This window comes from Parus major, chromosome 2 (genome assembly GCF_001522545.3).
Source record: "Parus major isolate Abel chromosome 2, Parus_major1.1, whole genome shotgun sequence".
In the NCBI taxonomy this organism is placed as follows: domain Eukaryota; kingdom Metazoa; phylum Chordata; class Aves; order Passeriformes; family Paridae; genus Parus; species Parus major.
In genome coordinates, this window is record NC_031769.1 from 52,588,514 (window position 1) to 52,614,583 (window position 26,070).

A 26,070-nucleotide genomic window follows, 5' to 3' on the forward strand; every position below is an offset into this window, starting at 1 on the left:
CTATAGTTCTGTACATTATTCTCCCTGTCTCCCATTTAGCATGTTAGTCTGCTGACAGTAGAGTACACAGCACTTAGCAGCTGGTTTGTGGAACCATCAGTCAGGAAATTGTATGATAAATAGGAGGTAGCCAGGTTTAGTGGCACTTTATTCTGCTTCAGCAGTTTTAGCCTGACTTTGGAAAAGTCATCATGTGGTTTTTCTTAAGGGTTGCAACAAGAGATGGCTACAGTGTAGTAACTTATTACACATACATTTGAGTTACGATGTTCACCAGCTGTATTGCTCATGTGTAAATAATAAACTTTGAGATGGATAATTATGTTGGGGTTTGATATGCAGCTCTGCTCCGGACAGCTCAGGGCTGACAGAGACAGCTCCCTGTGCCATGATGGAGTACGGCTGTTTCCCAGATGGAAACTACAAACAAGATGCAACCAAGATATACAAAGGAGCTTAATGTGAGAGGACTGAAAAAGATGTTCTTGGAGATTTATAGCCTACACATAAATAAAACTTGTTGACGATATGTACTGCATAAGCCCCACAGAGAAAAATACCTTTTTTGGGTTGCTTAATACTGAGTTTCCATTTCTCAGCAGAAAGTAAATAGATCTTCAGGAGGGTCAAATGGTGTTTCACTACATAATTACTTGGACTGCTTTTAATGGATAGATGGTCTGGCTGGGTGAGGGTGGGACAGTGAGGAAGCTTGGCATCCTGAGTGGAATTTCATGTTTTGGGCAGGGGAGGGAACCACTTCCTGTCTGACATGAATACGTGTTGCGAAATCTCTATGGTCTTACCTGTGCTCTCAAGACAGGAGTCTCACTCTTTGAAGGAGATGCATAGAGCAGAGAAGGATTTTCCTGTGCATTTATGAGGGTGTGAGTGACTTCCTTTTTTTGCTGAAAAAATGGTGGCTGACTTTGTATTGTGAAATGCTAGACATCTGCTTTGAAACCTCCGCTGTAGTCAAATACCAGTTTAGCAGGGAAGAGGGCAGGCAGGGAGATGTGGTAAAACACACTTCCCATGTCCCTTTTCTGCTTTGCCTTAGTGTCTGCTGGGGAATGTGTTTCAGGAGGTGGCAGCAAGCATTCTTCACTCAAACAATGATAGTATGTTCCTGATCATCTGTGACACATTTTTTTACCTCCATTGAAGACTGTGAGTAGTTGGCATGGGGAGTGAAGCTCATAGGAGATTGCATGCCAAGGTCCAGTTGGTGCAGCAGAACCAGAATTAAACATACCGTGACTTTGAGCTCCCAGCTTTTACATCATAAGCCACAATTATTTTTCATTTATGGTGCCTAAGTCAGTAGATGGCTGAAATGTGTTGTGGCTAATCACATGCCGATGCCTTTCACAAAATCAAGCCATGTAACTGGACAGTCTATGTTAGATGTTTCCAGGCTTTCTTGAAATACTGGGAATATTTCCTTAGAAATTATTTCCCCTTCGTCCCCTTTGTGTATTCCCTCAGGGCAATGAGGTTTGTTCCTCTCATTCTTCTCTCACTTCAAAATACAATAATAAAGCAATCTAACTTTTTAAAACATGATGAGGAAAAATCCTTTTATTTTTTTTAACTGTGTCTAGTTGGGACCAGGGAGCTGCTTTCACAAATAATATTATCTAAGAGGAGGTTTGTATTTTGCTCAATAGGAAAGGTGGGCAATATAAAGAAAAGATACTTTCAAGAGTTGGTGTGCAAAACTGGAGTAGAATTAATTTTACTGGCAGCACACAACTGAAGTCTTCTTTTTTTCTAGAAACATTTTATTAAATCCATGACATGACCTAATGTATATACTTCTCAGCCTTTAGTGACAGATAAATACATGACATCAACCAAAGAGGCAGTTGGGTAATGATTGTGCAGGATCAGTTTGTTTCATGCCGCTGGAGGTGCTTAACATCAGTGCATAACATTTTGAGGCACCCAGATCGCAGCGCCTTGCTGGTGGGGAGAGCTGTGCTCTGTGTGAACTGTGCCCCTCCAAGCTGGGAGGCAATCCAGCTGCAGAAGCCGTGGGGAGGGCAGGCTGGTGCCTGACTCCTCAGGGCAGAGCCCATGGGGTGTCAGGGGCGCATTCTCCCTTTTGTCAGCCTGTCTCCGAGGCTCTGTGGAAACAGCGGGGAGCGGCAGTTCTGACAGCTGCAAAATCCCCCATCCTGTGGAAGCCATGGAGGAGACAGAGCAGGGAAGCTGACTGCAGCCATGAGTGCCTGGGTCTCCAGCCACGGGGACAAAGACAGCACCCTTCCTTGATAAGAGCTGGGTATGAAATGAGTTCCTCTGTCCTCACACACAGTCCTCCAGGTTCAGACATTGGTGTGGTGCACTTAAACGTCTCCAATATGGCCCTTCCCAGTCGCGTTGGCCTTTGAGTATTGTTGTCTGATTTACTCCAGTTTTACTTACATTTATTTCTCAGTCACTTCAGTTCGGCTTTCTGTTGCAGGACTGTGAGTACAGCTCTCAGGATATACTTTTTTATTGCATTGTATTCTCTGCTTAGGCTTTTTGTCTTGGGATGATTTTTTTTCTTGTTTTAATACAAAATAAATAAATCAGGAACGCTTATGAAAGCCATGATGGTCCTTTTGATCTGATGCTTCGCATATGGGCACATAATTATTTATTAAAGACATTTTTTATGCCCATTTCCATTTAAGCTATAAAAAGAGAATATTAAAATTAGTAAATACATATTCATGCAAACACTGTGGGCCAAATTCTCCTCTCAGACAGACCTGACTGACAGCAGCATGGAAGGAGATTGTGACCCTTAAGTCATAGCACTCTTAACACATTGTTTTCAGTATCTGTTCTGTCTTTATGAATGTTGTTTTTAAAGAATCATTGGAGATACTCAGATCTGGGAACCTCGCTTGTTTTTTCAGATCCTCCTCACCTTTTTCCAGCATTCCACCCTCCTGTACCAATTGATGCGAGACATCATGAGGGACGCTACCATTACGAACCATCTCCCATTCCTCCTCTGCATGTGTGAGTATTCAGTGTTCCCCCTTGCTTCCTGCAAGAATGGACAAATACATGAACCTGTGCAATGCTTGAAACCTGTACCTGGAGCACTTTTCCAGTCTTGCCAGAGTGCGAGATTTACTTTTGGAAAACATTGAGTTTATCTGTTCATAAAGCAAAACCCATGCTGGTGCTTGAGGAATTCCTCTTATAATAGGTAGCTGGCAAAGGTTACTTTAGGTGTTTTGCTGACGTTTTTTTCTGTATTATGTCATTCTATAAAGGCTAAATTTTAAAGTGCTGAGCCCTGTGAAATACAGTCAGATAAACATGTATTTAATCTGTATTAAGCTTGGTATTCTTCATCGGTAAAATTTCCTTCAATGCCAAAGGTTTGTTTACAAAACAACCAAAAGGTTGGGTTTTTTTCCTAGTGACTGCTACGAAGCGTAATGAAATTTTTGGTAAATTTTCTTAGTCCCTGTTGTGTGCACATATAGGCAGTCGGTTGATTGATGGGAATGTCACCCAAACAAAATGGCAAATGTGATAGAGCACATGGTTTACACAAAGATAAAAGAAATGAATACCAGTGATAACATGCATTAGAAAAGGATGGTAGTAGTGAAATCCTGTAGAAATAAATTTTATCTTATTCTGTATAGGGAGACAGGTATCAGCATTGCAGAATAAACCAGTAGATGCGTCCAGAAAACTGCTAAATACCATTTAAAATGGAGCCGAAAAGCAGGGCTTGGTACTTCACTAAAAGGCTTGATGTATACATTTAATCATATCTACTAATCACTTCTCACACTGAGAAATACAAGAAGAAAAGCACAAGTAATACTTTGAAGAATAATGCTAGTTGTTTAGATGGCAGATTGCTTTTCTATGGCTATTAGTTACAGCTGTGTAATTACATATATGCAGAAGAAAAATGAAGTTGTTTTAAAACAAGTCCTCCTCTGTGAGCAGAATTAATTGATATTAACAATCCTAACTACATACCCAAGTACACACACAATATTTTACTAACAGGTTTTTTTGGGTCAGTCTTCTATTACTGAATTGTAATTTCAGAGCAAATTTGCCTGGAGGTAAGTAATAAATCTGTGTTGCAGTCTTTTTGGGCATTAGAGGGAAAGTGGGTATTTATAGAAAGAGAGAGCACAGAAATTTGTGATTTATTCCTCAGGGTTCCTCAGATGCATCACCATTTACACCACAATCTACCACATAATAAACTACACTCAAATACATGCTTAAATTTGCTGCTAAATACTGTTGTAAGCTGAAGGTGGCAGGCTCAGACAGTCATTACAGGGTCATCCTAGATTTTGCAGTGCAGTCAATATTCTACATGGATGGATGTTTTTGGGAGCTGGGGGAGATGATCCTGCCCATTCTGAAGCTAGTGGGGGATTTGCCTTTCTCTTTGTATTGGGCAGATGGGGTAGGGAGTTGTAACCTGCATCAGCAGAGGACCATCATCCAAGACACAAGTACTGCTTACCCGCTTGGAAGAGGCTTCTGGAAGTCTCTGCCATGTGGGACCCTTCCTGACTGCATTTGCTGAGCTGAACCCTTCCTGGAGCCTCAGTCCCATGAACCCAGTCCTTAGCATGGCACCCCAGGCCCCAAGCAGGGCTTTTGGGTGGGTAGACCACTGTCACCTGTTTTGGGTGACAGTGGGAAATCAGGACTAGCAGTCTACACTGCTCTCCATGACAAGATTTCTGTAAGAGTCCCAAAATACATTGAAAATGCCTCTTTCATACTTTGTTTGACATTCAGGGGTTGTCCCCTCTGACCCCAAAATCATGCTTCTTCTATGGAAAGGTGCCCTGCTGTGTGCTGTGCACCCCTGCTCCCTGATTAAGTGGTGATTCATCTGGGCCCTGCAGGGGCAAGGAGATCTTAGCCAGATGCAGTGACTGAAGGCAGCTGCTTTAGAAATATACTCTGATATCAGCCCAAGATTTAAACTCAAAATTGCCTAGATATTGGCCATTTTTCCTCATTAACTTATGTTGATTCTTTTGCTCATTTGGTTTATGTCACCACTGGAATGATGAGCTGTAGTGGACCCTTGGAGCTGTTATGGTTGCTGTAATTTAATATAAATAGGCAATTAAGCAACTTAAAAATCCTTATGGCTTCAATATCTTTGTAGTTGTTAGTGTTTGTCATGCTTTTGCAGTTTTCAGGAAAATATATTAGAGTACATACATGTGAGGTAGGCACCCAGTGGTTTTCTTGCCAAGTTTTACAGAGCCTGGTGTGAGTATTACATAGGATCACCTGGGATCACTTGGAGCTATTACTTGAACTGCTCTCCGGGCACCAAAAAAAAAAAAGAAAAAAGAAAAAAAAACACAAACAAAAAACAAAAATACCACCAAAAACTGGATTTGAGAAGGTATTTCAGAATTCTGAGAGCAAATGGCAAGAAACCAGTCAGGAAGCAAATGTTTACCTACAGCTTCAACAATTACTTCATTGTATGAGTGGTTTTCTCCTTAGCTTTTTAGTACTCTCAAATGTGTGTATGTAATATAAATTAAAAATAAAATTTAAAAAAAGGCATGATTTTAGTTATCCAGGCTCCTTGAAATATGTTCCAGAACCTGTCAAGCCTTAGTGGAGTTAGTTTAGGTGTAATACAAGAGCAGAAAAAATGTGAGGACGGCCTTGTCTGCATGGTACCTACAGTGTCTGCACATAATTTTGAACACTGGCCAAATGAAAAAGAAAAAAAGAAAGCAGGAATTTTAAAGATTTACAGAGCTCTCACATATTTGCAGCTCTAGAAAGGTATATGTATATTTATATGTGTGATCCTTATTGTTTAATTGCTGATGATCAGAACTGTTGCATCCCAAATTTCAGCCTGGAGCCAAATTTTATAATTTGAGTTATAAACCCTTAAAATAAGGGTTTATGTTTATGATGGAATTGCTGACAGATGCTTATGTATAGTAGGACTAGCAGGCATTGCTGTAATTATGCTATCGTATCCTATCATTAAAGATTTCAATTGAAAGAGGTTTATAAATTGCTCTTCCTCTTAGATAAACCACCCTACATTAAGGCATCAACGATATGGTGCAGAATTAAATTAAAATCTCATAAAATGAAATATGTTCTGTATTAGCTGTTTGACACTTAATTTGCCTCTGAATGAGTAGAGGAAATCACAAATTAACCTGCCTTTGTTTTTCCAGCCATGCCTTATTAGGTGTTAGAACAACTGCAATTACAGCCCAATAATAACCCCCAACCCTTATGAATATGTACTAAAATGTGTCACTTTGTGTTACCAAACCCTGTTAGGACTGTGTAGTTATCTTGGAATTTCTGCAGTACGTCTTTGGTATATACTTCAAGAAGATGTATGAAACTTAAGTTGTTCTTCAGTGGCAATGGAGGAATGGCAGAATTGAGGCTGGACCTCATGATTTTATTTTATTATTTTGTTTTCTTTATTCCTCTGTTTTCTCAAATTCAGTTTTAAAAAATCCAGTAAACTGTAATTTTACATTGAACTAGGAGGTTAAGTTATGTGATAAGCACTATATGATTAAAACTTAACAAAAGAAGTGTTGCTTTAATAATCACATTCCGTGCTCTTTTTGTTGTTGTTGTTGTTGTTGATCACTTTCCTAATTTCCAAAATTGATTTCTATAGTATGGTATTAAAGGAGGAGCTGAAGCTTATCTATGGTTTGGTTCTTGACATCTGCTAGGTCATCCATAAGAGTGATGCCTTCTCTGGTTGGTGTGCAGTGATTCAAAATCATGCCACTAATGAGGGTGTTTATTTGAAATTAATACCATGAGTATGCTATTTTTCTTCAGGATCCAAATCACAAATTCATTATTGGCTAACTCTTACAGTTGCTTGATGTCTTTGTTTGGAATGAGAGTTGTTAGCAGTGAACAGAAGAAGAAAAAGGGTATCTTGTATATTTTTATGACAGTGCAAGTGTAAATAACTTTATAGTCCCACAACTTTTAAAACCTATCTTAGCCACGAGGAGAGTTTTTATTTATTAATTAAAAAGCTCCTAAGGCAGAGGCAAAATTCTACTGATGGATTTAAATTCAGTGATTCAGGAAGCTACTATTCTTGGCCATTAATTCATTCATTCCCATACTTCAACCAGGTTGTATCAGTAGGTTTTTCCCAGTATGCTTCATTTCAAAGTTGAGTTGGACAGCCTTTGAAGGTGACCTATCCTGATATTTTCAGGCACTATTACCGTGGCTGTGGAGGGAATGCACTCCTGCAGAGATGAAGCAGGAGGCAACAGTCAGGTGGCAATATCAAGGATGGCTCTGGGGCAGTGGCTTGTGTACATTTCGGAGTGGTAAATACATGTGTTGCAGGAGGCTAGTGGAAAGTTAAAGTTTCAGGGCTGAATATATTACGAGATGCATCATGCACATTTGAAAACGCTCATCCATTTAGTCTCCATCTCTTTCTTTTGCCATCCCCTTTTACCATAGCTCTGGACTACACCTAAGGAAGAGTGAGCAGGTAAATCTGAGGGAAGGTGCACTGATGCCATCCATATGCTTACAGTTGGGGCAGGCTGCCTTTGCCAGGAGGAAGTTGCAAGGTACAGCTGGTGTATTTTAGCTTCCTAGGATCAACAATACTCCAAGCTCCTTTTTCTTTTCCCCCTAGCTGATTGAGACTAGTAAGTTTGGTGGTCTTAAGCCCTGAAATAATTCACATGCTGATAACCGTGCATGTGCCTCACATGAATGCCTTGAGCAGGTATTTTGAACTTTCTCAATGATCTGGTACTAAACCAAAGCACTTGTTTTGCTTGCAGTCAGCTCCAAGTTGATAAAAAGGGTGTCCAATTCTTAGATATATTATTTCATACCTAGTTTATACACACATCAATTACACAAGGGTGGAAGGAAAAGCAGTTGGGCCCAGACACTCAGCTTTCGTCACCGTCTGATTTTGGACCATGCAGAAAAAAGGGAGATGCCCAAATGTGAGAAGATTAAAGCATATCCTCAATTATGAGAGAAACTGCTAGCCACACATTGGATAGGATGTTTACATTTTCCCAGCCTTGTCACTGACGTTATGATTTTTTCTTTTCATTTTTATTTCTAAGCTCTAATTTCTTTTTTAAAATCTGAGTGTTTAAACCTCTTAAATCTTTTACCTGCTGCTTTACCTTAGTGTACCTCTAAGCTGTAGAGTTGGCAACGAGTTTGTCAGCTTGTCAGAGCATTCATTGATCCTTTCACAGCGGGAAGGAGAGCCCCACCCAGCATGAAAAACATCACTCATTGAATTGGCTTTAATTACTTTAAGACTTGGAATGGGTTTTACGGTTTAGCCAGGAGTCATCAAAGAAGAAAGACTGGGAAGCTCTTGGGACATGAAAAGATGACTGTAGTTACAGCTTTCCAAAATCATCCGTGAAAGTATTTTCTTTAAACAGGAAGAAATCTTGTATTAAATGGGAAACACCCCAAGAAAGCTGTCCCTGGAAGTGAAGTGCAGCATGAAGAATAAGCAGCTGCTAATAGCCTGGAGGATTTTTATAGCAAGCCTCTGAGAAGGAATCAGCATGGTCTGGTGACTTCTTAAGGTTACTCAGAATTTGTTATGTGCCACAGATACGCGTGTTGTAGGCTCTGCAAACAGCCTGTATCCCTCTTTTCTTAGTGGTACTCAGGGAAGTAAAATACCAGGGCCAGATGCCCACACATAAACTTCAGCAGGTCGTTTTTTCATTCAGTGCTGGACCTCTTACAAAGCTTGGGAATAGGAAGCTTCTGTCTGGGCTAAAACTGTGATATCTTAACTCACTGTATAGTTTTGCATCATTTAAAATATGAGTCAGTGTTTTTTAGAAGTTCAGCTGTTCATTCTTGTTTTTCCTTGTTTACTCTTTCCATTTACCTTAAGATTTGTGGATCATAAATTCTCCTTTGTAAGCTTTGTAATGCTTGCAGAGTAGCTTCAGAAAGAAAGTGTTTTTACAAACTATCTGAAGCTGTGAAAAGTTTGGAAAGCAAATTAGTAGTGGCATATATTGAATTGCAGATAAAAAGAGGATAACAGTTTCTCTTAAATTTTTAATTCTGAGCTACTTTTTAAAGGAAAAAATTAGGTTAAAATATGGATAAAAATAGTTAAATATTTTTGATGTACTGTTTTACATAAGTTCAGTTACATTCATTTGTTTAGGTAAGATGAAGTCTGAAGTTACTGCACAGTCAGTTCAACTCTTCTATATTTCTCACTGATTTGCTCTCTTCTAGGAAAAAGCAGTATTTAGAAAAAAAGCTATCTTACTTAATTTCTGCTGAAAAATAAACTCTGGATCAAATAAGAATTCACTGCTAAAACCCATCCCTGTTTTAAGCCAGCACATTTACATGAAAGTCAACAGAATTGCCTCTAAGCACACCAGATTACATTTGGTTCACATCATTCATCTGTTTCTGTGGTGGATAATACTTTGTGACATAATCATTTTCTCTGGAGTAGCTAATTGTAATGCCAAGGAACTACAGATTTATAAAGGAGAAACAATAGCAGTAGATAAATATTGAGTTAACAGAGGCCCTTTGTTCTTTTCATACAGCCAGCTTGATTTCGAGCTGTCTTGGGAAGTTGCAGCAATTGGAATTAGAGGAAAGTTTTCGTGAGGTTTTTAATGTAGAAGGAAAAGCTTGTAAAATGTAATGATTTGTTTTGTTGAAAATCCTTGGTAGAAAGTTCCCCCAAATCTTTGGTTAATTTTTTTTTTTTTTTTTTTAATGTTGAGAAAAGCACTCAAGTGGCAGCAGCCCCCAGCCCTAATGAGCAAGACATGTCTCCAGTGGTGGCAGCTGGCTGACCACCTCTCTTTAGCACTCCCGAGTAGCAACAACACACAGGGTGTCCTCCTGGTGTGATGAAGGGGGAGGAAAAATTGGGGAAAGCCCTCGGGAACACTCCTCCCATGGTCCAAATGGGTTTGGTTGCTTCATTCCCACCTGAGACTTAGAGAGGCACAGGTTTGTCTGGTGGAGCCCAGTCCAGCGAAAGGGATTCTTTAAGAGGTTTTTACGGATTATGCTGTTGCAGAGGAGCAGTTCCAAGGTTTATCAGCAGTAAGGTGTCTATCAGCACTCGTCAGCACTGCCATTTAGCTGATTTACCCCATCTGGGCAGTTAACAGTTCTTAGATGAATTCTTGGCTGCCAGTGAGAAGTGGTTCCCTAAGGCGGGCTTTCATACCAGCATGAATTAAGGGATGATGGAAGCAAAAAGAATGGCCAGCAAAGTTATGCCTCAGGTCACTGTTCTGTGTAACATTTTTCTGTAAACTGAGGAATAACTAGACATGATTTCAAGCTGTTTGGGTGCTTGCTGTGTGCAGATGTGTGTACAAGTGTGCCAGTTTATTTGTGTGTGTGCATGTATCCTCTTTATATAACAGGGTGAGTATCTTTCCTTACATTTGTCATGGACTGAGTAATTTTAGATCTCTGCAGTTAAAAGAAATGCAAGGAGCTACTCAGAGTGTGAGAAAGATGGAAAATTAGAGCAAAATGTTAACAAAAAGCTTAGAAAAAATGTTTGATAGCAAAACCTTTGAGAACATGTGGATCATTACCTTAATTTAACATTTAAACAAAAATATATAGAATAGCAGCAATGCTTGAGTTCTGCTGCTTGAAATTTCTATTATCTCATTCTGTTATCAGCTGCAAAGAATGCAAGCTCTAAATATAGTGCACATTCAAAGGCTCTGAGCCTGTGGTTTCTTGGACAAAATTCCTGTGTTCTTTGTGCTGTAGTCAGCAGTATTAGTCGAGTGAGCAGATATTGACTGTGGTATTCACGTGCAGTGAACCAGAAGCAAGCCAACTCTATAGAGGCTGCTGTCAAACTTGTTGCAGTAGCCTGTGAGGTACTGGACTGTGACAGACTCCTTTTTTTTCAGTACAGTTCTTCCACTCATGTTAAATCTTGCTTCAAAGAGAGCTGAAATGTTACAGTCTTAGTGGGGATTTTTCTTTTTTTGTTTTTTTCCTTTCTTTTTTTAAAGCATACCTATGAGATTCCTGTGTTGCGATTGGAAGTTACCTAAAGCTAGAGTAGGTATAAACTCCAAGAAATGTGAGTAATGAGCAGGATGTGTTGTAGGAACATAGAGCATCTTCATCACACTCTCACACAGTCTTTCCCTGACTTAAACTCTGTCCTCCCCGCAACAAAGACATCAAGTTCTAGAATCTTGGAGTATGGACTGAATGTAGTTGAGACTTTTCCTTTCCCAAAGGATGAAAAAAATCAGAAGTTAAATTAACACCTTGTTTCCCTTTTTGGCATCACCTACTCATACCACTATATTTTATATATATTTATATATACATTTATATTTATATTTAATATTTATATTTATATCTGTATGTGTGTGTAAGTCTATATTTGTTTACATATCTGTAGCAAAACACAGGCTGTTGAAGCTGTGCTTCTGAGATGCAGGACACTAAATAGCTGTCCTTTGCATATTCTGTGTTGTGTGATGCTAGGAAAAACCCAATGATACCTTAATTTCACTGCAAGGGTTGTGTTTTGTGTTCGATGGGTGTTTCATCACTGCAGCTTGGACCAGGCTGAGCTATCACTGATGACTGATGTTATTGATTAATAGAGGAAAAAAATTAAAGAAAAATGTTATTCTGTTTGATTTTTGCTTTTAGGATGCATGACCAAGAGATGGCTTGGGACCTTATTTCAGAGTAATATTTACATTGAAGCTGGGCCCCATGAAGTTGCCACTGAAGACCAGGTGCTTAATCCCTTCCAGCACCGAATGTGTAGGTCTGAATTTACAGTAGATTATGACTGCATTTATAGTCAGCTTTATAGGTGTGTTGGCAATTTTCTGGAGACTCTGCCGAGGTTAGACACAGAGGCAAAACATCCTGCAGCTCATGAGTCAGGAGTACAAAGCTTCTGAAGGAATGAACAAACTTATCATCTTCTTGAAAGCATTATTTATGAGGTGTTGTGTCCATTGGTGTTAAGGATCAACAGAAAATTAGGGAGTATTTCACATCAGGGAGAATTTCTAAACATATCAGATTTAAGTTGCTATCTCTTTAAAGATACACATCTTTCAGTCCTGTGTCTCCTGTTGAAATTCAGCCTAGATTTATCATGCCTTTTCCACTGGCCCGTGGAAGAAAAGATTGATAGTCTAGTCCAGTTTATAGAGGCCACCAACGCAAATAGCCCCATTTAACAACATTGTAGACAGATTTGGCAGAGGGAGCAGTAGCTGAATGACCAGGGGCAATCAGGTGTTCTCTGCTTTACCCTGGAAGATCACTATCAGTGTATATCATCAAGACAGTACCAAGAAAGCTTGTGTAGCCTGCCTCTGTCTTCGTTCGCCTTGCTTGTTCCTTGGACATCAGGCTTCCATCCTGACACCTTTTCTGGGAGCTGTGTTTCTAGTCCTGTGAATAGACTGAATTGCAGAGATGCCAGGGGAGCAAATGTGTAGCTTGTGCAGGTGTGTTCCAAGCTGGCCAGGTTGTTCTCCTTAGGGTTTTAATTTACACACCCAGCTACCTACTCTGTTTAGAGACCTAATAATGCTTCCAACATATATAGATAATTACCTCAAAGATTTAAAAACTGAATTTACTACTTTTCAAAAAAGGTACTACTTTTCAAAAAAAAAAAAAAAAAAAATGCAGCCAGAATATTATTTTCCTTTACACTTTACACAGGTTTGCCCAGGAAATATTTTTAACTCCAGTTTTTCACACAAGTGAAAACAGCAAGAATAGCAGTGCAAGGACTTTATCTCTTGTTTCTTTTGTTGGCTATAGTGTTCCAGCCATTTTATGTTTACCATTTGTTAGGACTAGTACTCTGGACTATGTAGCAGCAAAATGGCTTTCAGTGCTTGCAGGATCAAAGAGGTGGCCTGATGGAGACAGGACTTCTCAGCCTGGCATGAGAACTGAATGTTTTCCTGATCTCTGGTTGCACTTCAGCCAGCTCCCATACCTGGACCTTCGATACTGGCAGAAAAAATAGAAGGGGCCCTTAGCAGAATATCTTTCTTCCTCTCTTGTACCTTAGTAGCATTCACCTTTGATGTATGTGGTGCTTCATGTACCTGTGAGTCCTGTTGCCCTCGTTATTGTTGGTGCTGATCTGTGACTTGCACACCTGCTGTTTGTGGTGGTGCTTGGAGGATGGGAAAAGCTTGGAAGTTGTGTTTTCATAAGTTCACCCCTTGACTCCAGTCCTGAGTACAGCCTAAATGTGTTCTGTGCAGCTGATACTGTCATTCAGGTGCTCTCTCAAAATGGGTTTTCTTTCCCAAATCATCTATTTGTCTAGGGGAAGGGGGAGGATGCATTTCAGAAAATAATCTGTTTGTTTTATACAGAAATGTATATATATATGGAATTCTATTCCAGAGTTTCTGTAGATTTGTATAATCTATTTTTTTTTCCTGCTGCATGTAGTTTTAGATGAGAAATGCCAGCTGATACTCTGTTCAGTAACAGTCACTAATCCCTGTGAATATCAATTTTGGGCTGTCTGTTGATGATAGTACGAAGGTTTGAAGCAAATCCAGCCATACCTGAACAGAAATGATTAATGCTGAACCTTCACATCACTGGTTTGTCAGGACTGTAGTCCTGTAAAGTTAGAATTTTAGTCAAATGTTCCCTTCACAATCAAATACGGGTAGCAAGTATAATAGGAGAAATACTCAGTCCCTGAATTTCTCTTTTGTTATTCCAACTTGTTTCTGTTTTAAACAGTGAAGTTTTTATTTTATTATATAAAAGAATTAAAGACAAGTTTTCCTTCCTTCCCATATCCTAGTTTTGTAATATTATGATCATGACTTAGAGTAGGTACTGGAAATTAAAGGGTTTGTTTTGGTTTGGTTTTGAATTTGGGAAGAGAGTGTTTCTTAGCATTACAGAACAGACGCTGAGGACAGTGTTCACTTGAGGTAATGTGAGAAGCATTTTTGGTGCTTTTCCAGGAGAAGGAGCACCTGCCTTAATGGGAGGAGGGAGTTAAGGGAAGAAGAGAAGCTAAAATTTGCTGGAACAATGGTGTGCAAAAACTTGTTCTTGAGTTTGAGGCAGGGAGAGTTTAGAAAAATCATAAGTGAATGAATGAGTTGAGGAGAAAGGTTCCAAAATATTAAAAGCGATAAAAGCTTCATTCTCTAAAAATAAAGAAAAAAAGCCATTAAATTATGACAGTAATGACACATTATTTAAAAATACTGTTTTTCAAGAGAACAAAGTATTTGTGAAATTCATATATCGGTTGATTTAAAAATTTAATTTTAGTGTCATGGGTCATACCTGTCAAGAGGAAAACTTCCCATGAATTGCATATGAGTTTTTTTGAGATTTAGGACAAGCCTCAAGCTCTTCTTTCTGGTCAGATAATCCCCCTGGTGGATGCAGTAATCTGGTCCTCACACTGTGGGAGTGGATCCTAATTAGCAATGCTGTTTTTCCACGGAGAGTGTTGCTGCACACAGGCAGGAGCACTCCTTGCATGCAGACTGCATCCTCTTCTCATCTATGAATGGCAGGGAGAAATGAGGAGTAATTGTAGAAACCATTTCAACTCTCTTAGCTTTGTACCGTTTGGTTGCTTTTTTTCTTTTCCCAATCATGCATGCATGTATATATGTGTACTTTCTCTGTCCTGCATAATGACATCAAGTTTATTTTTAAACTCCTACAGGCATTTTCTAAGTGTTTTTGAACCAGTTCACTATTTACCGGTATATTGCTTTTATAGAGGTCGTCTTTGATGAGTTTTTTGTCATATGTGCCCACTGAAGTTTCAGTGTACTCAAGCATTAGAAAAGCCACTATTTGAGCGTCTTTGTTTTCTTTGTTGAGCTGTTTATTTTGCTTTCTTCCCACACAGTTCCCTGGCCTCGCTCTGACAACTGCTTTTCTGCATGAATTACATTCCTCGGGGCCGCAAGTCTCCTAATTCTTCCAGTCGATTTGATTCCTGCCTGTGTGATTAGTCCTCTGCTCCAACACACAGTTGGTCTTTGCCAAGCAGGCTGCTTGCTAAGTGCCTTTAACATGAAGACCTAACTACATTTTTTAACCTCATTAGTGTGTAGGGCACTGCTTCATTCTGGCTTAATAACATGGCCACTATTGAATCATCACTTGCTCTAAAGCAGGTTACAAAAAGGTTACCTAAGTTGTCTGTTTTTCTTTTTGTATGACTGTGCTTTTGCTGGGTAAGTTTCTTTCAGCTCACGACCATTTTTTAATATGTAAGTTGCTTTTTTGAAAGGAGACCTGTACATTGTACTGAGGTAGATTTATGATGTTAAGAAATTTTGTATTTGTACGTGCAAAAAGAAACACAGCACCTGTTTGGAAATAGCAAAACTAAGTAATAAAAGCAGTAAGAAAATGCGTGGGTTTGGAAGAAAATGGGAAGAAGGCTTGGGGCAAAATTTTCCTACTGGTTTCAGCTTTAGAATTATAAGGTGTCATTCTCACCAGGCTTTTCACTATAATGCTGGATTTACAGCAATGCAGCCACCTTCTGCATGGCTTCACTTTGTCTCCTGGCTTCAATTTTTAGCTGAATGTATTGCCACTGAAATTCAGATTTCAATTGCAGTTGTGTATAAACTTGAATAGAAAAGACATTCCCGGGCTTCCAAATGTTGTAAAGGCAACAGGAAAGTTTCCTAAGAGGACAGCATCACCAGGGAGCTGGGGGAAGAAAGGAGGCAGTGGGTCACATGCCACTTGTGATGGTGCATTTGTGCAGTTGCATAGCACAGCCACTCAGAGGGTGAGACTTCATGATTAATGGTGTTTATTCTTGACAGAAGCCTCCTTTATTTATCTGCAATACAGTTTAGTGATTTTATCAGTCACCTGAATGAAAAATATTCAGTCATACCAATATTGCAGTGTAAATTGAGTAGAGTCACTTTTTATTATATCTTTCAGCCTTATCATCTGCACAGTAATTTTCTAGCAGGGGTTTGATATAGAAAGGCTGGATTTAGCTGTACTTGACACAAAGCCTCTTCAATTTCCTCTAAAAGTTCAGGCTACTCTTAGAAATGTGTATAAATATATATATATATAAATATATATATATATATATAAATATATAACCCTCTTATCCAACCAATTTCAGTATTTGAAAGAATAAAGATAAAATGCGCAAACCTGGATGTGAGAAACGTTGTTCATATGAAAACATCTAATAGCTCTGAAGCCACTGGTGAAATGCTCTTTAGTGTTTAAGCTTGTGGCTTAGTGCAGTTCTTTTTGCATGGCTACGTAGTCTGACTTTCTTCTAATCAATCATCATCCAACTCCAATCAGCATACAGGCAGAGCCTATCGTTCATCCTGGGTGTAATTTCAGAGTTGAGGACTATAATGGCCACATACAGCACATTAGTCACTGCGATAACAGCTAGTGGCACTCCTGAGGAAGGGGGAGGATGGGGAAGAAGGGGAATAAAATTCTTCTCATTCTCACAGTGCATTAGTGAAATAGGAGCAAATGTTAAACAAATGTTTATTCAATTAGCTGACTTAACAGCATTAAGTGTGAGAAAGCTTCTGACACTCCTTTGACCCACTTTTTCTGAGAGAGGAGAGGAGCAGCAAGGGAGGCAAGAAAGGGGTACATTAATGCAGTCCAGATTTATATATGTCCACATACTCATATGATGGTGCCTCTGCTTAACCACTGGAAAGGATGGCAGGCTCTGCCTGTAGCCTAGAGGAGTCTAAAATTTGAATAGCAAATGGGACCACCTCTAGAGCATCGGAAGAGAATTGCAGAGCAGAGAAGTTTGCTGTGGGAATGCAGTTGGTAATTTTGCTGCCCCGTCTGTTAATACTGACAATAGATAATGAGTTGGCTGTAGAGGTTTTAGATTTTCCTGCTGCACTTTGTGCTACAGCATAGTTTGAAGAGGAAATAATGTGTGGAGGTCCATGTCAGTCTTATTCAAATAACACTTTCTTGTCCCATGCATCTGTTTTATATTCATGATGATGATTTCTGCATCAAATGCAACATTGCTACATGATCCTCTTTATGTTAATGTACAAGTCAGTGCATTACATTTACAAGTCAGTAAACTTGGAACCAGCTGAAGACAGGGGAGGAAAAATTTACCAGTGCTGAGGTTGGGCTGTCCTATGAAGATATAAGGTAATTTTATATATAATTACTCTACTTATGGTTCAGTGCAAGCTGAGCAAAATAAGGTGGTGCCTGGGTAAGGCTCTAGCAGAAGCAAGCGATGGAAATCCCATGTTAGCATTACTTTTATTTACTGTTTACATTACTGCAGTGTCCAACAGTGTCTGTGCAGGATCAGAGCTCTGCTGAGTGTTGTGCAAATACAAGAAGCTCTGCCAGGAAGAGCTCGAAGTCAGACCTCTTTGGCAAATGAACTCTGGTGAGTCAGCTCTGATGGCCTCAGGGTTTACCAGCCCCAGCTGTTTCCTTGCCCTGGGGATTATCCCTTCTCCCTCAGCAGGGTTATGTGCCTTTGCCCCATTTACAGCCTCACAGCTTTGCTCTGGCTTCCTGAAACTGGGCAATGAAGTGGTCAGAGGCAGAGATGTTCTGCCTGGGAGAGGCACCAGCTGGGTACTTGGAGGCTTACACAGTTGCCACAAAATTTGCCAGATAACCTCCAGCAGAAGCCTAGAATGGGCAAGTGGCATTTGCAGGGAGTAGTTTTTGTTGGTTACTTTTCTGTATGTTTGCATCCTTTGTACAGGCAAAGAAATTGCCAAGAAAATCCATATAATCTTCCCCCAGTCACTGATTTCTTTCCAGGATCCTGGGAAGGATTTGGAGAAAGGAGAGGAAAGCTGGGATGCTGTGTATTGCAAAGGCCAAGTGGACAGTGTTTCAGAACAGTGCCAGGAGGCAGCAGCAGTGGTGGGCGGGTGGAAGGAAGAGGAAAAGGAGACGCAGGTTGATGTGGGGAGATGCATGTGGGGAAGAGAGCAAGGAGACTTGACTTGAGAAATACTGGGAGTCAGTAGATAGTTTTATTTATGTTTTTCATAATGAAGGAAGATTAAACAGTTGAAACTGTATCAGCATACACATTGAAGGAATGCATGATGTCAATACTCCAAGTCAAGGCTGTATCACCAGAAGCAGCAGTTGCTTGCTGTAGTCAGTACAGGTGTTTCTGTGGGCTGAAGGTCACCAGTGTTACAGCTGACCTTATGTAAACAGCATTCTGTTAAACAACAGAATGAATATTCATTGCTTTTCATGGCATAAGCTATTTTTGAGGAAATCCACAAGCTGATGGTTGGGTTATTTATGAAGTCTTATAAGTAGCAGACGGTGTATGTAAAAAACTGGGGTCTATGTTCAGGCAGTCCGTCAGTTGAAAAATAGGAATACAGTCACTGACTAAGGATTTAGTGCTTGATTAATGTAGTCAATTTTTAACTGTAACTACATAATGTTAACACTTCCCAAAGAAGGAAAGGGGAACCGGAGTAATATTCTTTTGCTGTCGGTCATTGCCTAATTGTCGTGCACATTTCCTGAACCATGAACATCTCTTGTACAGTCATTTGTGTCTTTTTTTTTTTCCTTGCTATGATGCCTTTTAACTTTATGTGGGAGAAACTTTTTATTCTAACCCTAGGTGAGGTTATTTGTATATTCTAAGATTTTACATACCAGAACTGCACACATTTTGTAAGGGGCACTGTCCTTGCCTCAGTGAGAAAATATTCATAACATTGGAAGTCTTGATATGACCTCCCTACTGTAATACTGTAATACTGTGCTTTACCACAGTTTCAAAGATGGGGGAAGATCAGGGAGACAACAAACTTGTACAAGGTGGACAGCAGATAAATGATCAAAACCAAATCAGAGTCTGTCTACCTTAAACCCTGATCTAGCTTCTGTGTGAACTATATAGGCATAGGCCCACTCATGATTTATTTGAACATGTATCTATTGAATGAGAGATTGTTACCAAATCAGATTCTGTGACTTGCTTCCCTATGCTGACTACAGTCCCAGTGTGAATTTTGGAGGAAAAGTGAGCAAACTCACTAGATGTTGGAACATGGAAAATAATACAGGAAATCAAGAGGAGTTTTTTGTATTAGGACTTAAAAAACATGCTCATGTTCTCCTTTTTCTTCATTTCCACCATTAAGAAAATATAGTTATTAAGTTACAGTGCTTACTCTTTTGCAGCACTTGAGCTGTTTTATATGAAGTGTGCTCTGGCATTCCTGTGTGTTCAAATAATTCTGTAAATGTTCATAATAACTGGCTTAGTTTTCTGTAGTCCAAGAATGTGGTACAGCAGCTTTGATGCCGTGAGTGATTCTAGGAGAATGAAGTGCCTCTTTGGAGCTGGGAAGAAAATAGGTATTAAAAATTATATTACTGATTACCCGTAGTATATAGGTGTGATTGTTTACCAATTCAATGAGAAGAGAAAAAAGGAATGTTTTTAGTCCTTTTTGCATTTTAAAAATGCTCAGTGTTGCCCTCAATCTCCTTACATTGAAATCTCAGATCTCAACTTTGTTAATATAAAAACCTTTTATCAGTCAGTTGTCTGCTGGTGCTGAAGGGTCAGTCTGTACAAACAACTATGGTATTAAGTAAACAACAGAAACTTAACATGGGAGATATTACCAAAGGAATTGAGCCATGTGCTTTAGGATAGGAGTCACCACATACCAAGAAAGTCCTTGTTTGTCCATCTTCCAGGTTCTACCAGAAATGAGTGTTAATGTTTTTTAGGCAGACATCAGAAGATTACTGCAGAAAAAAAAGAGAAAAAGATAAAAGTATCATAGGCAGTGTAATGAGTTTAATATTTTTCAATTCTCCAGGCAAGACCAAATTGAACAGGTATCAGAGAAACAGTGTGGATATCATTGGTATGAGAGTTATGCCATCAATGCTTGCTCCAGCATTGAATAACGTACTGTTAAATGATTAAATATCGAGGTTTGAACTTTGACACGTTCATAATATAACAAGATGGATGAAAAGGCAATAATAAATTAGGTTATGTTACAATATTTCATCCCACTTCGTTGACAAGCTTTGTTCTGTGAGATAGATTATTGTTCCATCTGTAACCTCAGCTCAGTGTCATATTTACAATGTTATAGTTAAGGATCACTTGCTGTTTTCAATATAAATGTATTTTTCAACAGATTCATAAAAGAGCCATTTAAAATTTTATCAGGACAAAACTTGGCATTAAGATTTCCAGTCCTGGAGTTATAGTTTCCTTTAAAATCAGAAAGAGCTTAAATCACCGTGATTTTTTTTTTTTTTTTTAAGATAGGATGTGCTTAGAAGAGGTTTTTGTTCAAGCTCAGCTTAAAGTTATTTGGAAACTATTTATGAGAGATCTCTAACACCAAACCAACCTCAAAACAGTAGTCCAGATTTTCCTATGGCGCAGACCTTAGTGGCAGTTCTGAGTGGCTTTACATCTGCTTCCAGAAAACGTTGCTATCGAAGAATGCCTGTGACAAGTGTGGGGGTTGTACTATGCCCAGCAGCCTCCTGTAGTTTTCACTGTTGCAAGAGATAGAGGAACAGGGACAGTTTTCACTGTATTGTTGTTTTGGTGTGTATTAAAACAGTTCAAGCACTCCAAAGCAAATAAGTATCCTGAGGCTACTAATTGGCTGTAGTTGTCTTGAGTGGCCTCACTGGAGACCTCTACCAGCACCTCATGCATCCAGGAACTCCTTTTTAGATGAGCTGCCTGACCTGTGGTATAAGTAGTGCACATTTCTGGTCCTGCTCCTGGCTGAGCTCAGGATCTGCGCTGTGTGGAGCTGTTCTGCATAGAGCCCTCAGAACCATGGTGTAGCTTGTCTTTGACCTGTCTTTGTCCCTGTCACCTTCTGCACTTGACTGGTCCAACCCAGACCTGATTTGTCACTTTGCCTCGTCTCAGATTGCTGATTGATTGTGTTAGCACCTGGCCCTGGTCACTCAGATCTGGTGGCATGGAGTGCATTGCCTGTGATTGGCTCCTGGCTTGCCTTTTCTTAGGGAGCAGCTGCCCTTTGCTGCTCCCCAGCACCCTGAACTGGGTCTCTTTTCTTTCTGTCCCCTCCTCCTCAATTCCTTACTCAGTTATGGGCATGAATCCACATAAGATAGTTTCATGGACTTTGGGCTGATCCTCTAATCCCATCAGTAGAGCACTGAGAGGGTGGTTGAAAGGACCCACAGTCAACAAGCTCTGTGCTGGCTCACCTACCCAGGAACTTTCTCCTCTAGTCATAGCCAGACAGCAATATTTCACCTCAAGTTAGCTGTTCCATTAGTACCAAAGAAAGGGATAGGATACGAATTTGGGCAATCCCATCTTTCTCTTTGTAAAACTGGCTAATGCTTAAGTTCAAAAAGCAGCCTAAAGTATGTGGTAGGAGTCCCTGTATCTAATTTTTTTTCTGCTGATGGAAAGAATGTGTGATCCTTTTGAGATAATACCTAAGTAATGATCTGTGCATGCAGATCATTCTGAAATATGTATAACTTGCTCATGCTTGCCTCATCAACTCTCAGATTCCCATGATCTTCCTTCACCAGTGAAAAAAGGGCTGTATGGGTTGAAAAGGGAGTTTCATTTGATTCAGTTTTTGTGGTTAAAATCCAGCCCTGCTGCTAGTCTTCTTGTGCAGAGTTCATCTATTGCAGCTGTAAGCAACAAAACAAAATGACACACCGTTTTCATGAGTAATAACTGAAATCCTACAGATAGCTCACCTGTGGTTCAGTAGTGGTCAGAAGAGAACCCATTTTTTTAAAAAGCAGCTTCACACATACTGTGATTTGCCCTACAACTGGTGCTGTTCACAGCTGCTGTACTGGTGTGACTATGTAAGCTTTTAAGACTGTGCAGACACCTCTGCAACAATTCATCAAAATAGTGTCATGACTAATAGGAAATAATACACCTGTTTGCCCTTATGTTGATCTCCCTGCCTCAGCATGTGTGTGCCATTTGTGAGCTGAGGAGCTGAGATTCCCCAGAGCATCAGAGTTGGGACAGGAAGAAGCTGACAGGCTGGATATGGGTGGGGGGAGTGGGAAGTCCTGTGTTAGTTATGGAAGCTGGGTTGCACTCAGGGTATTTCAACACCTTAGCAGTGAACAGGAAGGCCTTCTAGACAGAAAGAAGGAGATGCCTTCACAGCTAGCCCTGTTCTCTGTTCCTTCTCATTTACATCAGAGTTGTAGATACAATCAAGGTTCCTGAGAAAATAATAAAATCATCCTAATGTGCCAGAATAAAAATCAGGGGTGAAACACAGCCACAGGATCTCTTTTACCCACAAACATAGAGACTTTCAGCTGTGTCTTGAAACTGTGATCAGCTTTGTATCAAATTTGAATTCAGTTTGCAAGGTCCCTAGAAGTAGACACAGAGGTCCTGATTCAGAAAAGAGCATATATCTGCTTTGCTCCCTCCCTTAAGTAGTCTGGATATGTTGTATAACAGAAGAACCTCTGCACAGAAGAATATGCAGGACAAGTTCTACCTTCCCATGGTTTAGAGGTGAGGCATAGACTATCAAGCAGTATCACTGGAAATCTCCCTGCCTCTTCTCATGCTGAAGCCTCATTGCATCCCGTGGGGTAGCCTCAGACCCAAGGAAGAACACCATTCCAAAGGATACACGGCTAGGTTTCAAGATGCTGGGCTCAAGGGTCCTGAGTCTGAAGGAGGGTCCCCAGCTTCTTTCCCAGCTCATGACAGCAGGATTGGACTAGATGACTGGTAAAGGTACCTTCCAATCCAAACCATTATATTATCCTATACATGTGAAATAAAAATGATAGGGATGGATTACCACTCACATCTGGAGATTTGGTTTGTCACTGAATGAGTATCTGCAGAGCCACTCCTGGGCTGTAATGTTTGCTGTTAACAGGACAGAAGTCATTCCTTATTGGTGCACAATTAGGCTGCAAAGCAACAGTAAGGGTGTTAGGCAGCACCCTTTGTAAAAGCTGCATTTTAGTTTGAAGGAGGGAGTTAATACTTGTGGAAGATGCTCGCAGTGAAATTTAATCACAGAGGGAAAGGAAGGATATGTGACATTTATTGGGATAAATCAGGGTGACTCAAATTGTGGGACTAAGAGCAGATGAAGAGGCCATGAGGGAAAACGGGTATGTAGGGAAAGGAGGATCTGGGAACACAGAGTAGTGAGAGAACTCGAGACTGAAAGTGAGCACAGTAGTTAGCAGCATGTTAAAATCAGATGCTTGAGTGAAATTAGGAAACACCAGAGTACAGAGCTGGGAATTCTTTGTGGAATCTGATGACTCCTTATTTCTGCCTCAGATAATACTGTTTATATGCCTGCTGTTGGCTGATGTTACCCAGGTCAGTGTCCTTTGCGTCGACTCCTAGGAAAACTGAGGAGCTCAGAAGAGGAGAAAGAGGCAGGGCTGAGGAGAAGAGCTGAGTCCTGGTGTCCTTGAATGGCTCTTGTTGGATCTGGAGGGAGAAGCTGACAGCCTGGCTCTTAATCTTGCTCCTGCGGCAGCATTTGGCTGTTGGCCAGCTGGAGAGTGAATCACTGAGGCCGATACAGACTTTCAGCCTTCTTGCATAAGCATTTAAAGAGTTTTCTGTTCAGTATGCACCAGATAAGGCTAGGGTCCCAGCCTGCCTGTGTGCTCTTCGTGTTTCTGACTGTGAGTTGGGATCACACTTAAAAAGAATCACTTGTAAAATGACATCTGAACTTAGTTTCTTTGTTACTCTTGTATTAGATTTGCTGTACTACTGTATTTTCCTCACTGCCAGGATAGGAAATTCACTCTGTAATGTGATACCCAGCTGTAGTACTTTTGCTTTCTACATGACCATGATTTTTAAAGCTCTTGCCCACCAAACTTGGCCTCATAGGGAATCAGGAGACAGCGAATATTTCATGTCTGATGGGGTTCTATAGTACCGAGATAAAAGATGCACTTCCACTGTGAAACAAAGGTACTTTAGAACCGTGCAGACAAAAAGTTCTTTTAGGAAAGGAGATGTCTGGTTTGCACAGTGGTGGAAAGTGGCTGGCTTCTGGTTTCAGGTTCTCAGTGTATTTCAGATATGGTGAAGGCATGCTAGTGAGTGGCTTAGCTTTATGTGGGTCACTTTCTTGGGTGCCAGAGGAATAACTGCACTGTTGGTACCTGCTGCTAGCACAAAATGCAGATCTCTAAAAAGCTTTTAGGAGGAGGTATTTTCATACAGGAAGGCTGAACAGGCTTACCTTGCAGAAAGCTGTTGGAGGGCAAGAAACACAAAAAAGGTCAAATAGGGAAGGGAAAAGAGGGAGAAAAACACATCAGAAGTCTTCATTCCTCAGATTTTACAAGCCCTCACGGATTTAGTGGCAGGGAAGCTGGCGTCATGTTAGGAATTCATGACTTTGATCACTGTCCCACTCATATGCTAGCATTTCCGAGCTGATGGCAGGGCAGAATTGGCTCCTATGTAAGATTATGTTCTGTTGGCCTTTTAGGTGATGACAACTACCTCCATTGATCATGATACGTGTATGTTAAAGGGGAAAAAATACATTTCTTGTTTGATTACTCTTTGTAAGCCAACAGCATCAAAGGAACAGGCTGCCCTCACTGCTCTCACAGCTGCTGCCTGTGTCTGTGCTGTATATATGCTAAATTAATTGGAAAAACAGGGACAAAAAGGCATTTAGTTCAGGTCAGCCAGTTGGACTACAGAAAATGCATGACAGACTTAATCATTGTCTTTTGCCAAAGAGCAGGTTGGCAAGGGCAGGCACTCCAACCCCTTCTGATGAAATTTGAACTTCTTCCAGTGCCTTTGGTGATGGGATGCTGTGAGAGAAAAGTCTCCAAGCAGAGCCCAGACACTGTTGTATCGACAGGGTGGGATGATGGGGAGAGTTATGGCGGGTTATTTATCTTTTGTCAGCTGTAAACTCAGCTTTCAGCCTTGGTTCATCACACATAGCATGAGTGGGGCACCAAGCTTTCCCTTCACAAAAATGATGTAGTTAATTAAAGGGTCTTGTTAAAACACATTGGTCACTGTGCCATACTAAAAACACACATACACAGCAATCTTTCTTCCTCTGCCACCAAGTTTTGTGAATTTTTCACAAAGGGAAAGGACAGCAACAAAAAAAAAAATGCTCCAAAGGACCCATCTGTCTTAATGGCTTACAAAGTTTGGGACTCCTGAAGCGATTTTTGTATAAACATGCTATCGTGCACTCTCAGAAAGAGTAAGCTGGCATATGATGGGCATGGGTGCAGTGTGGCTGTCAAAGCTCCTTTTTCAGTAGCCACATGGTTTTGAAGATATAAATTATTCTGAATCTCAGTATGAATTTCATATTGCAGTAAGAATCACTATGTAATATAGTGTACTTATTTTGCACTAATTGAAGTGGTTTTCTCCTTAACTCTTTGAGGAAAGGGTATTGAGGGGTGTAAAGATTAAACCAAATATAAAATCACGTTAAAATTTGTCGGAGAAATGTTACTAATAACGGAGACAGAGAAGAATTAATTTCCCATCCTTTTTCTTTCCAGGCAGTTGACTTTAGTACATGTGCAACCTAGTTGTTACTCTTCAAAAAACAAGTGTGTTACCTTTATAGTATTTTTTTTTATTGTATAGATAACCTGGCTGGTTTTGTTTTTCTTCCTTTTGTTTCTTCCAGGCCTTCTGCCTTATCTAGTAGCCCAACATACTCAGAGCTTCCATTCCTTAGAATTTCCCCGCACCGAAATCCTGCTGCAACATCAGAGTCTCCCTTCAGCACCCCTCACCCATACATTAACCCCTACATGGACTACATCAGGTCCCTGCACAGCAGCCCGTCCCTCTCCATGATCTCGGCAGCCCGTGGACTCAGCCCAACAGACGGTGGGTTAAGACAGGCTTCCTGTTTTCTGTCATTGTAGCAACTTAAGTTATATTAATCTTGTCAACAT

The 26,070-nt window shown here is 40.2% G+C and overlaps 1 protein-coding gene across 2 annotated transcripts in view; it reads left to right on the forward strand.

Moving 5' to 3' along the window:
* Positions 1-26,070, forward strand: part of GLI3 (GLI family zinc finger 3) — a 207,140-nt gene that overhangs the window by 108,488 nt on the left and 72,582 nt on the right. For both annotated transcript variants that reach the window (XM_015618985.1, XM_015618988.1), the window contains exons 4-5: positions 2,913-3,018; positions 25,797-26,002. In XM_015618985.1, coding sequence (XP_015474471.1) covers positions 2,913-3,018; positions 25,797-26,002 — 312 coding nt within the window. The remainder of the gene's footprint in view (positions 1-2,912; positions 3,019-25,796; positions 26,003-26,070) is intronic.